We start from the raw sequence: 15,977 nt of genomic DNA, 5'->3' as shown, positions 1-15,977 counted from the left end.
AGCCTGGTTGCAACAAACAAACAAGAAAGGATGCAAGGTCATCATTTGTTTGTTAGTAACAAATCAGAGGAACTAAAACAGAGAAAGAGGAGCAGAGGGGGGCAAAAGATCATACAATTAGCTATAGACTATAGAGGAGATGAGACTCTCGTATAGCAACTTTGGGGGTAGCTAGGGAGATCAGACTCTCCTCATATATATATATATATATATATGTGTGTGTGTGTGTGTGTGTGTGTGTGTGTGTGTGTGTGTCAGAGAGAATGAAAGTGGAGCTCTTTCTTTGTTTCTTGTTTCCTTGGCGGTGCTTTTTTAATTTTCAAAACAAAGCGCTCTATTTTTAGAGGAGATATCTAATACAAGCCAGACATCCGGTGCATGTTGGTTCGTGGAGCTGAACATATATGTAGACGCTATTAATTCTTTATTAATTGTGTTTAGTTCATTTAATTCATTCAACTAAGTTATTTTCATTTAATTACATATATAATTAGTTGCTCGCATTGCATGCACCAGGAACGTACTTAGGGGTGTTAATGAATTTTTTTATATATGTATCCTTTCTATTTATACAAATAACTATACAAGTTTTTATTATTATAATTAGATTGATTCATAAAATATTTTATATCATTTTTATTAAGTAATATATATAAGATAAATTTAATTTATTCAATATTTTATATTGTACAAAAAATAAAGTTGTACAAAATATGTTTAATAATATATATGCATTGGTGTCTAATCTTGTGTACATAAGCATGCGTCCAGATAACTCTATAAGAAAAATTAAATTAACACAACTATAATTATATATATATATTCGAAAAATTAGAAGAAAAAAAAAACTTAAACGAAGTTATGTTATGAGTCTGGCTAGTTTTTCTTATAAGAATTACCATAATAAGATACATGTATTTTGGTTTGAAAGCAAAAGACTTAATTAGGAGAAATCATTTTGAGAGAGTTAAAGGTTTCTTCTATGCCCAAGAAAAATTGTCTAATTTGTCGGCTGCCTAATATATCAACTAAACATTAAAAATAATTAACAAATTAATCTTCCATTTTCAATATAAAAACATTCACAAAAACAAAGTAGCTCTATTTTCTTATTAATTCTTTGCACTTGATAAAACTATTGACGATGTTGTTTTAATTTATATAGCTATTGACAATCGTAACACATGAAGGTAGTTGTTGAATTTGGCGGTTAACTAAAATACAACTTCATGCATACGTGAAGGTGGTTATCAATCCTTGCTCTGATACCACTTGACGCAAAGCAGTCCTGTTACGAAGCTGGGACCATTATGAAGCTGATACCACGTGAACTTATGTTTGCACAGTTTTTTGGCGTTCCATTATGAAGCTGGGACCAAAGTTGCTACCGTTGGTGTCGTGCAATATTGTAGCTGGGAATGCTACGGCTTTTGGCCAGCCATGGTTCCCGGATGCTTTGCAGTTTCGGCCGACCTCAACCTCACAGATGCGACTACAAATAAGAGATCTTGTTAATGATGAGAATGGATGTTGGGATGCACAGATGCTTGTCAATCTGTTTGGTCACACAGCTTGTATGCAAATTCTGACTACAGTCAGACCTCCACCCTTGCAGCTAGCACAGGATGCCCCAACTCGAGATGCTCTCATTTTTAATCTTGCAACAAATGGAGACTATTCAGTGAAAAAAGCCTATCATCACTTGAGGGGTCCAGGTGCAAGTATATCGCAGGAAGCTTCAAGGCTTTGGCTGGATATTTGGAAAAAGGGGAATATACTGCCCCGAGTTAGGCTTTTTCTGTGGAAACTCATGCATAATGCGTTACTGCTAGGGAGTATTCTCGCTTCAAGGGGGATACGACTGCATAATGCATAATGTGGGTGTGAGGATGAAAATGTGAGACACATGCTCTTTGAATGCCCTTTCGCTAGACTATGTTGGTTTGCCTCGCCTTTAGCGGTAAGGTCTCATGTTTTTGAAGGGACATTGGCAGAACGGTTCAGTCAAATCTCACGTGATACTAATGATCAGCAATGGACGGGGATGGCTAATGTAATGTGGGCGTTATGGAGGTGCAGGAATGACATGACCTATTCATCGAAAAAGCCAACTCTTGAGCGATTCATGGGGTTCCTTACGGTCATCAATAATGAGACCTCAATCAGCTTGTCAGCGAGCTATGTAGAAGAACCACAACCCATGGATGCATCTGAACACCAGGCTCAGGTAATTTGCAATATTGATGGATCTTGGCTGTGTCAATGGGAAGGAGGTGTGGGTTACATTATCATGAAGGGTACTGAGTTGCTAGGCTATTTTTCCTCAAAAGTTCAAGTGTGTAGCCCCCTTCAGGCGGAGGCAAGTGCACTCAAAGTGGCCATAGATGCGGTACAGAAGATGGAGATACAATCGTGCCTTTTTAAAACAGATAGTGAGATTTTAGCCAAGGCTTGTTTGAATCGGATGCCGCCTACTGATGTTGATTGGAGAGCTTTCTCGGAGGTGTTCTATTGCTGGAAAGCCTTCAAGGCAAGACCAGCGTACAGTTGCATGCATGTTGAGAGAAGTCAAAATGATTTGGCTGACTATCTCGCCAAGAGGGGCAGACTAGAAGGATGGAGTTACACATGGTTCACCTTTCCTTTGTTTAGATAAAGAACTGTTATGTTTTTCTTTTTGAGTCACCTAGTGCTATTATAACAATCCTGTAATGCTACGTTTTTGTGGTGATTATCAATAAATGCCTATGGGCTTTGATTGCAAAAAAAAAAATATATATATATGTACGTATCACATTTGCGGTATGTGTACTATGCATTTGATATAAGCATAAGTGTAATAACACAAATCATATCATAAACAATATAAAATTAATTATAGAAGTCTAATATAATTAAAGTTACATCCGCATATAATAAAATATTTAAATATGCAAATACTAATAAAGAGTCACATTGCTTATTTCAATATTAATATATATCAAAAAAATTAAAGATTATTGTTAGTAGAATATACTTACACACACACAAAATTAAGTTGTACAAAATATGTTTAATAATATGCATTGGCATCTAATGTTGCATACCATACACTTAGCGGCATCATGATTGTATAAAAGCATTTATGCGTTCAGATAACTATATAAAAAAAAAATCACACAACTATAATTAAATTTTCATACATAACTTGAATTTGTCGATTTATGGATAGAAATTCCAAGTTCCCCTCCCTCATTGAGTATTGATTTTTTTTTTTCAGTTCATATATATTGGAAAAGTTATAATAGAAACATTCTTAAACGAACTCATGTTTTAAACCAGTAGCTGGCTGGTTTTTCTTAGAAGAATTACCATAATAAGAGATACCTGTATTTTGTTTTTGTTTTTTTTTAAGCAAAGGACAAACTCAGAAATCATTTTGAGAGAGTGCCTTCTATGCCCAAAAAGATTCGCCTAATTTGTTTGATACCATCTGATGCGCTTTCAAATCCGTGTGCACGAATCTGAGAAGAATTTGATATCCATAGAACCCAAATTTATTACTTTTGATTGCCATCAAGCCTACACTTTTCTCTCTATGGGGTAGTAGTCTAATAGCCCCCACACCAGCTGGAGTCCGGATCCTCTGCATTACCTCACCGTTTGAGTTTGATGAATATGCAAGTTAAGTAGGTGCATAATGCAAGTTAAGTGGTTTGATGAATAATTGGCTGAATATGCAAGTTCAATAGGTGCATAATGCAGCACTATTTCTTCCAGCACGGGCATCAAGATCACCTGAAGCCTGCGACACAGTCGATTTGTGTTTCTCTGTCATGTGGACCGCACCCCCCATCTCAAACATTGTGCATCAGCCTTCACGTACTCTATAATTAAGCACAGAATAAGCCTTTCTCAGTTCAGCATGAGTCGGCCAAACAGGCACCGGTGGGCATTTGTGGCATTCGGATATATTATATATGTTGCAAATATACCGTGAAATTTCATGTGTTGTTTCTGCAGCTTCTTAAGGTACTGTTGCTACTTACTATTATCAGGAGAATGGATCACACTCTAACCTTCTACAGCACTATTTTGTCTATATTTATAAAAAAGAAAACATTATCCAAATAATTTTGGGAAAGGTGGGCTCTCATAAATCAGTCATACATTTCCATATATAATTTTCAGGTTTTTAATTGTTATACATAAAATTCCCTCTAAAATCAAAATAAAAAAGTAAAAAATTTGGCAACAAGATATAGCCACTATTATTTCTCAGAATTTGTTAGATCATCGATCCTTAACAATACCAGAAACAGGTTTTCTGATATATACTATGGATGACCCACACCGAAAGTTCATTGAGTGCATTTTCAAATTATGAACAATCGGACTGATATAGTTTCAGACCAGAAGAACCCTGATATGAAAGGCAAATTTATGCTGCAATGACAACTGCGCAGGTTTGAAATTTTTTTTTTTTTTTTGAGAACCGGGCAGAGGCCAGAGGCTGCCAAGTTGGTACAGCAAAATAAGATGTCCTTTACAATCAAACCCGCTAGCCCGTTAGCAGAGTTTTAACCACAATGCCCCCTCCATTAATATTCTTTCCCCCAAAACAGCATAACCCACTCTATTTTCATCAACAAAATTTCTGTAAATTTTACAGACAATTTTCAGGCCTACCTGTGGAAATTGATTTTAGTTTCATAATTTTTTAAGGTCTTGTACCAGACTCCACAGGCAACATTAGGCAAATACTGTACAGTGTGAATCATTTGAGCTTGTCAGAGGGGTCAAACCCTTTATTACAAACAATCACATGATGCAAGAGTTGAACAAGGAACTCAACAATTCAAACTCAATTTAATTAAAATCTCAGAAACTGATACAAATGGTGAAACAACCAAGGTTTAGCTAGAACCACAAAATTACTCAATAATTCATTTCATTGAATCCACAGATACATAATTATAGGCTAAACTAATGCAACAAGAAACAATCAAAACAGTCATAAATCTTGCAAATCAATGGCGACCTAACACCTCAGCTGAAATAGCTGATCTGTCTTAACAGATCTTCAATGGAATGCAACCTATGCTCTCTAGTCACTCCTGCCAGGTCTTCTCAGAATATGCCCCCAGCTTCTTCTTCTTCTTTGCGATTATTGACCGGGTCAAAATCAACTTTCTCGCATCCAATTTGGGATCGTAACACAGAGTTATTGGCATGTATGCTAGTTACCATACAAATTGGAAACACCGGAAGCACATGCCTAGTATTGTGTTATTATCTGGAAATATGAAATCTAAATAAGGCAATTACAATACCTTCCCTCAGCAACTAAGGTCGATTTTAAACTGTAAATATTTTAAGAAGATCTAAATAACCACATTTACCTCCAGTCCTACATAATTTCAATATCAAAAGAAGTATAATATATACAAGCCATGTCTTTACGACCTCATTTGGTGCCATCTGAGATTGGGTCCAATTTAGGGTCTCACAAAATACCGGTTGTCAGACTTCAACACGGAACTCTGGTTTATCAGCTGGGTGTTTGGGCCAATTGTGACAGCCTGGCAAGGGTATATTCGTAAATAGGGAAGGACAACTCTCTCTCAGATTTAATTCATATGTTGTTTTCATAATTAACCAAATACCCAAGTAGAAACTAATATTTCAGACCCTGTCATTTTGTTTCCGAACACAAACAAGCTGGAACTGGTATCACTGTATCGTGCACAAAGCGGATTAGGTGTAACTAAAGAAAAAGGAGGACAAAAACAACTAGTATAAGGCTTTTCAGTGCTGAGAGGCCAGATGGGCATGATTCAAGAAGTACAGTTTCAATCAGAAAAACCTTTTTCTCGAATACTTATAAATATTTTCGACGAGGAAGATAGTAAAATACGATCTCAGTATTATTTCAATGAAACAGAGAAACCTACACTTATACATAAAAGCAGACCCAGGAAATAATATATACTGGAAAAATAAACATCATGCATTCTAAATTTGTACAGCAGAAGTGGTACCTGGTACCGACACTGTCTCGGTGTGGCATAGTGGATTACTGGTATAAACTGGTTCTTAAACATTCCAGCAAAGAGTCTTTTCTCACCTCCTTAATTGCAACTTATAATAAATCATTCTCACAATCAAGACTGTTTTTGTACTATGATTGAGAAAATTGTTTCAGTTGAGACGTACCCTTTGTACCATCTAAAATGAATGGTCATGAAAGACTAAACTAACCCATCACCAGGGCCGATTATACTTCTTCTCGTAACCCGACCCGACCAGATTCAACCCAACACCCTCCCAGCTTTGCTTAACCTGAACTGAGCTAATCCAATTGTTATTTAACCTGCACGATATATACTGGCATGGTTATCTAACATCTTAATTAATTTGGAATCGTGGGTACACAAAATAAACCATATGATAAATTGATCATTCAATTCTGTGGCAAACCATCATTCTCTGTAACTGTAAATGAAGAAAATTAGATTCCAGAAAACAGAAGATAAGAATAATCAAACAAGCAATGAAATAATAATGCTCAGAAAACTTAAATTGAGTTAACCACGAATCAAGACAATGTCTGTGAATTCTTCTCACCATGTCCTTAATTTAGAAATGCTAGATAACATAATCTAGAAACATTCAAAGCACCCACCATTGACATCCTAATTCCTGACAAAATAGGAAACAAAAATCCTAGCTGATCGCCTACGTTTTGGCCAAACCACATCCCTTGTCAGAATATAACCATCTAAGTTGAAGCGAGCAGCAACAGGTTTTGATTCAGTTTCCTCCTGTTTACAGGTACGGCCTCTCGTCCAACCAGAGCGGTGGCCCCCAAGTGCTTGTTGTGACCTAAAGATCCTGTGACACGTGTTGCACTCATACTTGACTCTTTTCAAGTCAGGAAGCAAAACATCAGGATCAGACATCTTCCTTTTCTTGGCCGATGGAACGATCTTGTCCTCTTCTGGGGCCTTATCCATCACCTCAATTTTCTCTGTATCCTTAGGCCACATCTCTACGGAAAGAGATTTACTTGCACCTTCTTCAGCTCCATATTCAGGAATGTCAATTTCCAGCAATTCTGATTTCCTTGAACCTGACATCTTGAGCTTTACTAAGGCAAGAGCAGCCTCTTTTTCCAATTGTCTAAAATCTGACTTCGTTTTCCTATTGAGATTCCCAGAGAAGTGTCTCCTCATATGGCCACCAAGAGCTGGACCACTAGGAAAACTTTTTTCGCAAACCTTACATGCGAACTTCACCTCTTCTTTTAGGGATTCCATCATCTCTCTCTCTCTCTCTCTTTCTTGTAGCCTGGTTGCAACAAACAAACAAGAAAGGATGCAAGGTCATCATTTGTTTGTTAGTAACAAATCAGAGGAACTAAAACAGAGAAAGAGGAGCAGAGGGGGGCAAAAGATCATACAATTAGCTATAGACTATAGAGGAGATGAGACTCTCGTATAGCAACTTTGGGGGTAGCTAGGGAGATCAGACTCTCCTCATATATATATATATATATATATGTGTGTGTGTGTGTGTGTGTGTGTGTGTGTGTGTGTGTGTCAGAGAGAATGAAAGTGGAGCTCTTTCTTTGTTTCTTGTTTCCTTGGCGGTGCTTTTTTAATTTTCAAAACAAAGCGCTCTATTTTTAGAGGAGATATCTAATACAAGCCAGACATCCGGTGCATGTTGGTTCGTGGAGCTGAACATATATGTAGACGCTATTAATTCTTTATTAATTGTGTTTAGTTCATTTAATTCATTCAACTAAGTTATTTTCATTTAATTACATATATAATTAGTTGCTCGCATTGCATGCACCAGGAACGTACTTAGGGGTGTTAATGAATTTTTTTATATATGTATCCTTTCTATTTATACAAATAACTATACAAGTTTTTATTATTATAATTAGATTGATTCATAAAATATTTTATATCATTTTTATTAAGTAATATATATAAGATAAATTTAATTTATTCAATATTTTATATTGTACAAAAAATAAAGTTGTACAAAATATGTTTAATAATATATATGCATTGGTGTCTAATCTTGTGTACATAAGCATGCGTCCAGATAACTCTATAAGAAAAATTAAATTAACACAACTATAATTATATATATATATTCGAAAAATTAGAAGAAAAAAAAAACTTAAACGAAGTTATGTTATGAGTCTGGCTAGTTTTTCTTATAAGAATTACCATAATAAGATACATGTATTTTGGTTTGAAAGCAAAAGACTTAATTAGGAGAAATCATTTTGAGAGAGTTAAAGGTTTCTTCTATGCCCAAGAAAAATTGTCTAATTTGTCGGCTGCCTAATATATCAACTAAACATTAAAAATAATTAACAAATTAATCTTCCATTTTCAATATAAAAACATTCACAAAAACAAAGTAGCTCTATTTTCTTATTAATTCTTTGCACTTGATAAAACTATTGACGATGTTGTTTTAATTTATATAGCTATTGACAATCGTAACACATGAAGGTAGTTGTTGAATTTGGCGGTTAACTAAAATACAACTTCATGCATACGTGAAGGTGGTTATCAATCCTTGCTCTGATACCACTTGACGCAAAGCAGTCCTGTTACGAAGCTGGGACCATTATGAAGCTGATACCACGTGAACTTATGTTTGCACAGTTTTTTGGCGTTCCATTATGAAGCTGGGACCAAAGTTGCTACCGTTGGTGTCGTGCAATATTGTAGCTGGGAATGCTACGGCTTTTGGCCAGCCATGGTTCCCGGATGCTTTGCAGTTTCGGCCGACCTCAACCTCACAGATGCGACTACAAATAAGAGATCTTGTTAATGATGAGAATGGATGTTGGGATGCACAGATGCTTGTCAATCTGTTTGGTCACACAGCTTGTATGCAAATTCTGACTACAGTCAGACCTCCACCCTTGCAGCTAGCACAGGATGCCCCAACTCGAGATGCTCTCATTTTTAATCTTGCAACAAATGGAGACTATTCAGTGAAAAAAGCCTATCATCACTTGAGGGGTCCAGGTGCAAGTATATCGCAGGAAGCTTCAAGGCTTTGGCTGGATATTTGGAAAAAGGGGAATATACTGCCCCGAGTTAGGCTTTTTCTGTGGAAACTCATGCATAATGCGTTACTGCTAGGGAGTATTCTCGCTTCAAGGGGGATACGACTGCATAATGCATAATGTGGGTGTGAGGATGAAAATGTGAGACACATGCTCTTTGAATGCCCTTTCGCTAGACTATGTTGGTTTGCCTCGCCTTTAGCGGTAAGGTCTCATGTTTTTGAAGGGACATTGGCAGAACGGTTCAGTCAAATCTCACGTGATACTAATGATCAGCAATGGACGGGGATGGCTAATGTAATGTGGGCGTTATGGAGGTGCAGGAATGACATGACCTATTCATCGAAAAAGCCAACTCTTGAGCGATTCATGGGGTTCCTTACGGTCATCAATAATGAGACCTCAATCAGCTTGTCAGCGAGCTATGTAGAAGAACCACAACCCATGGATGCATCTGAACACCAGGCTCAGGTAATTTGCAATATTGATGGATCTTGGCTGTGTCAATGGGAAGGAGGTGTGGGTTACATTATCATGAAGGGTACTGAGTTGCTAGGCTATTTTTCCTCAAAAGTTCAAGTGTGTAGCCCCCTTCAGGCGGAGGCAAGTGCACTCAAAGTGGCCATAGATGCGGTACAGAAGATGGAGATACAATCGTGCCTTTTTAAAACAGATAGTGAGATTTTAGCCAAGGCTTGTTTGAATCGGATGCCGCCTACTGATGTTGATTGGAGAGCTTTCTCGGAGGTGTTCTATTGCTGGAAAGCCTTCAAGGCAAGACCAGCGTACAGTTGCATGCATGTTGAGAGAAGTCAAAATGATTTGGCTGACTATCTCGCCAAGAGGGGCAGACTAGAAGGATGGAGTTACACATGGTTCACCTTTCCTTTGTTTAGATAAAGAACTGTTATGTTTTTCTTTTTGAGTCACCTAGTGCTATTATAACAATCCTGTAATGCTACGTTTTTGTGGTGATTATCAATAAATGCCTATGGGCTTTGATTGCAAAAAAAAAAATATATATATATGTACGTATCACATTTGCGGTATGTGTACTATGCATTTGATATAAGCATAAGTGTAATAACACAAATCATATCATAAACAATATAAAATTAATTATAGAAGTCTAATATAATTAAAGTTACATCCGCATATAATAAAATATTTAAATATGCAAATACTAATAAAGAGTCACATTGCTTATTTCAATATTAATATATATCAAAAAAATTAAAGATTATTGTTAGTAGAATATACTTACACACACACAAAATTAAGTTGTACAAAATATGTTTAATAATATGCATTGGCATCTAATGTTGCATACCATACACTTAGCGGCATCATGATTGTATAAAAGCATTTATGCGTTCAGATAACTATATAAAAAAAAAATCACACAACTATAATTAAATTTTCATACATAACTTGAATTTGTCGATTTATGGATAGAAATTCCAAGTTCCCCTCCCTCATTGAGTATTGATTTTTTTTTTTCAGTTCATATATATTGGAAAAGTTATAATAGAAACATTCTTAAACGAACTCATGTTTTAAACCAGTAGCTGGCTGGTTTTTCTTAGAAGAATTACCATAATAAGAGATACCTGTATTTTGTTTTTGTTTTTTTTTAAGCAAAGGACAAACTCAGAAATCATTTTGAGAGAGTGCCTTCTATGCCCAAAAAGATTCGCCTAATTTGTTTGATACCATCTGATGCGCTTTCAAATCCGTGTGCACGAATCTGAGAAGAATTTGATATCCATAGAACCCAAATTTATTACTTTTGATTGCCATCAAGCCTACACTTTTCTCTCTATGGGGTAGTAGTCTAATAGCCCCCACACCAGCTGGAGTCCGGATCCTCTGCATTACCTCACCGTTTGAGTTTGATGAATATGCAAGTTAAGTAGGTGCATAATGCAAGTTAAGTGGTTTGATGAATAATTGGCTGAATATGCAAGTTCAATAGGTGCATAATGCAGCACTATTTCTTCCAGCACGGGCATCAAGATCACCTGAAGCCTGCGACACAGTCGATTTGTGTTTCTCTGTCATGTGGACCGCACCCCCCATCTCAAACATTGTGCATCAGCCTTCACGTACTCTATAATTAAGCACAGAATAAGCCTTTCTCAGTTCAGCATGAGTCGGCCAAACAGGCACCGGTGGGCATTTGTGGCATTCGGATATATTATATATGTTGCAAATATACCGTGAAATTTCATGTGTTGTTTCTGCAGCTTCTTAAGGTACTGTTGCTACTTACTATTATCAGGAGAATGGATCACACTCTAACCTTCTACAGCACTATTTTGTCTATATTTATAAAAAAGAAAACATTATCCAAATAATTTTGGGAAAGGTGGGCTCTCATAAATCAGTCATACATTTCCATATATAATTTTCAGGTTTTTAATTGTTATACATAAAATTCCCTCTAAAATCAAAATAAAAAAGTAAAAAATTTGGCAACAAGATATAGCCACTATTATTTCTCAGAATTTGTTAGATCATCGATCCTTAACAATACCAGAAACAGGTTTTCTGATATATACTATGGATGACCCACACCGAAAGTTCATTGAGTGCATTTTCAAATTATGAACAATCGGACTGATATAGTTTCAGACCAGAAGAACCCTGATATGAAAGGTAAATTTATGCTGCAATGACAACTGCGCAGGTTTGAAATTTTTTTTTTTTTTTTGAGAACCGGGCAGAGGCCAGAGGCTGCCAAGTTGGTACAGCAAAATAAGATGTCCTTTACAATCAAACCCGCTAGCCCGTTAGAAGAGTTTTAACCACAATGCCCCCTCCATTAATATTCTTTCCCCCAAAACAGCATAACCCACTCTATTTTCATCAACAAAATTTCTGAAAATTTTACAGACAATTTTCAGGCCTACCTGTGGAAATTGATTTTAGTTTCATAATTTTTTAAGGTCTTGTACCAGACTCCACAGGCAACATTAGGCAAATACTGTACAGTGTGAATCATTTGAGCTTGTCAGAGGGGTCAGACCCTTGATTACAAACAATCACATGATGCAAGAGTTGAACAAGGAACTCAACAATTCAAACTCAATTTAAATAAAAATCTCAGAAACTGATACAAATGGTGAAACAACAAAGGTTTAGCTAGAACCACAAAATTACTCAATAATTCATTTCATTGAATCCACAGATACATAATTATAGGCTAAACTAATGCAACAAGAAACAATCAAAACAGTCATAAATCTTGCAAATCAATGGCAACCTAACACCTCAGCTGAAATAGCTGATCTGTCTTATCAGATCTTCAATGGAATGCGCCCTATGCTCTCTAGTCACTCCTGCCAGGTCTTCTCAGAATATGCCCCCAGCTTCTTCTTCTTCTTTGCGATTATTGACCGAGTCAAAATCGACTTGTTCGTTCTCGCATCCAATTTGGGATCGTAACACAGAGTTACTGGCATGTATGCTAGTTACCGTACAAATTGGAAACACCGGAAGCACATGCCTAGTATTGTGTTATTATCTGGAAATATGAAATCTAAATAAGGCAATTACAATACCTTCCCTCTGCAACTAAGGTCGATTTTAAAGTTTAAACTGTAAATATTTTAAGAAGATCTAAATAACCACATTTACCTCCGGTCCTACATAGTTTCAATATCAAAAGAAGTATAATATATACAAGACATGTCTTTACGACCACATTTGGTGCCATCTGAGATTGGGTCCAATTTAGGGTCTCACAAAATACAGGTTGTCAGACTTCAACACGGAACTCTGGTTTATCAGCTGGGTGTTTGGGCCAATTGTGACAGCCTTGCAAGGGTATATTCGTAAATAGGGAAGGACAACTCTCTCTCAGATTTAATTCATATGTTGTTTTCATAATTAACTAATATTTCAGATCCTGTCATTTTGTTTCCGAACACAAACAAGCTGGAACTGGTATCACCGTATTGTGCACAAAGTTCATTAGGTGTAACTAAAGAAAAAGGAGGACAAAAACAACTGGTAAAAGGCTTTTCAGTGCTGAGAGGCCAGATGGGCATGATTCAAGAAGTACAGTTTGAATCAGAAAAACCTTTTCTCGAATACTTACAAATATTTTTGACGAGGAAGATAGTAAAATATGATCTCAGTATTATTTCAATGAAACAGAGAAACCTACACTTATACATAAAAGCACACCCAGGAAATAATATATACTGGAAAAATAAACATCATGCATTCTAAATTTGTACAGCAGAAGTGGTACCTGGTACCGACACTATCTCGGTGTGGAATATTGGATTACTGGTATAAACTGGTTCTTAAACATTCCAGCAAAGATTATTTTCGCACCTCCTTAATTGCAACTTAGAATAGATCATTCTCACAATCAAGACTGTTTTTGTGCTGTGATTGAGAAAATTGTTTCAGTTGAGACGCACCCTTTGTACCATCTAAAATGAATGGTCATGAAAGACTAAACTAACCCATCACCAGGGCCGATTATACTTCTTCTCCAAACCCGACCCGACCAGATTCAACCCAACACCCTCCCAGCTTTGCTTAACCTGAACTGAGCTAATCCAATTGTTATTTAACCTGCACGATATCTACTGGCATGGTTATCTAACATCTTAATTAATTTGGAATAGAGGGTACACAAATAAACCATATGATAATTGATCATTCTCTGTAACTGTAAATGAAAAATCATATAATAGAAGATGAGAATAATCAAACACGCAATGAGTTAACCACATATCAAGACAATGTCTGTGAATTCTTCTCACCATCTCCTTAATTTTAAACGAAACCCGAGCACAACTGACATTCTAATTTAGACAATGTTAGATAACATAATCTAGAATCATTCAAAGCACCCACCACTGACATCCTAATTCCTGACAAAATAGGAAACAAAAACCCTAGCTGATCGCCTACGTTTTGCCCAAACCACATCCCTTGTCAGAATATAGCTATCTAAGTTGAAGCGAGCAGCAACAGGTTTTGATTCAGTTTCCTCCTGTTTACAGGTATGGCCTCTCGTCCAACCAGAGCGGTGGCCCCCAAGTGCTTGTTGTGACCTAAAGATCCTGTGACACGTGTTGCACTCATACTTGACTCTTTTCAAGTCAGGAAGCAAAACATCAGGATCAGGCATCTTCCTTTTCTTGGCCGATGGAACGATCTTGTCCTCTTCTGGGGCCTTATCCATCACCTCAATTTTCTCTGTATCCTTAGGCCACATCTCTACGGAAAGAGATTTACTTGCACCTTCTTCAGCTCCAGATTCAGGAATGTCAATTTCCAGCAATTCTGATTTCCTGGAACCCGACATCTTTAGTTTTACTAAGGCAAGTGCAACCTCTTTTTCCAACTTTCCAAGATCTGACTTCGTTTTCCTATTGAGATTCCCAGAGAAGTGTCTCCTCATATGGCCACCAAGAGCTGGACCACTAGTAAAACTTTTTTCGCAAACCTTACATGCGAACTTCATTTGATCTTCTTTTAGGGATTCCATATTCTGTAGCCTGGTTGCAACAAACAAACAAGAAATGATGCAAGGTCATCATTTGTTTGTTAGTTATAAATCAGAGGAATTAAAACAGAGAAAGATTATCTGAAGAGACAGAGCAGAGGGGGGCAAAAGATCATACAATTAGCTATAGAGGATATCAGACGTACTCTCGTATAGCAACTTGTGGGGAAATGAGGTGAAGCAGAGGATATCAGAGAGAATGAAAGAAGAGCTCGGTTAAATAACAATCTTTATTTCTTGATTCCTTGGCGGTGCTTTTCTAATTTTCAAAACTAAGCGCTCTATTTTTGGAGGAGATTGAATACAAGCCAGACATCCGGTGTATATTGGTTAGTGGAGCTGAGTGACACATGGGACCCATAAATTCATACAAGTCTTCGATCCCTAATTAGTCATTTATTTGGTAGCTCGGCTCCTGGCCAGAAACTCTACCCCCGCCACAGACAATCCAAACTTTGGGTATAACATACGCTCACAAAGTGATATATATATAGACGCTATGCTTTATTGTGTTTAGTTCATTTAATTCATTCAACAAATTATTTCCATTTGAGGTCGAAAATACAATTGGTGGTGAATTTATAACGGAACCCATTAGTTGCTCGCATTGCATCAGGAATGTACTTACAGGTATTATAATTAGATTCATTTCTAAAATATTTTATATAATTTTTATTAAGTAATATAATGTAAAATTAATTTATTCAATATTTTATATTGTACAAAAAATAAAGTTGTACAAAATATGTTTAGTAATATGCATTGCCATCTAATGTTGTGTATATAAGCATGCGTCCAGATAATTGTATAACAAAAATTAAATTAACATAACTATAATTATTTTTTCATACAAAACTTGAACTTATTGATTTATGGATAAGAATTTCAAGTTCCCCTTTCTAATTGAGTATATATTTTTTTCAGTTCATATATATATTTGAAAAATTATAAATAAAAACAATTTTAAACAAAGTCCTGTTCTAAGTCTGGCAAGTTTTTCTGATAAGAATTACAATAATAAGGGATACCTGTATTTTGTTTTGAAAGCAAAAGACTTAATTATGAGAAATTAGTTCGAGAGAGTGTCTTCTATGCTAAAAAAAACTTGTCTAATTTGTCGGATGCCTAATATGTCAACTGAACATTAAAATAATTAACAAATTAAATTTCCATTTTCAATGTAAAAAACGTTCACAAAAAGCAAAGTAGCTCTATTTTCTAATTAATTTCTTGTTCTTGATAAAGCTATGGACAATGTTGTTTTGACTTATATAGCATACTGACGCGGTGCGTATCGAAGAAATATCCATTTCAGATTTAGTCGGAAACGGCCACAGCAAATTCAGATCGATCAAGGAGTTATAT

The 15,977-nt window shown here is 36.2% G+C and overlaps 1 protein-coding gene across 1 annotated transcript; it reads right to left on the bottom strand.

The window, feature by feature from the left end:
• Nucleotides 1-6,674: 6,674 nt before the first annotated feature.
• LOC144557185 (zinc finger protein ZAT9-like) lies at nt 6,675-7,298 on the bottom strand. The gene has a single exon (XM_078305715.1). The coding sequence runs from the start codon at nt 7,296-7,298 to the stop codon at nt 6,675-6,677; it is 624 nt and encodes a 207-aa protein (XP_078161841.1).
• Between the last annotated feature and the right edge of the window lie 8,679 nt (nt 7,299-15,977).

This window comes from Carex rostrata, chromosome 7 (assembly GCF_964058835.1).
Source record: "Carex rostrata chromosome 7, lpCarRost1.2, whole genome shotgun sequence".
Lineage (NCBI taxonomy): Eukaryota > Viridiplantae > Streptophyta > Magnoliopsida > Poales > Cyperaceae > Carex > Carex rostrata.
Note: the sequence above shows the minus strand (reverse complement) of the source record. Positions and strands in the feature narration are given on the sequence as shown.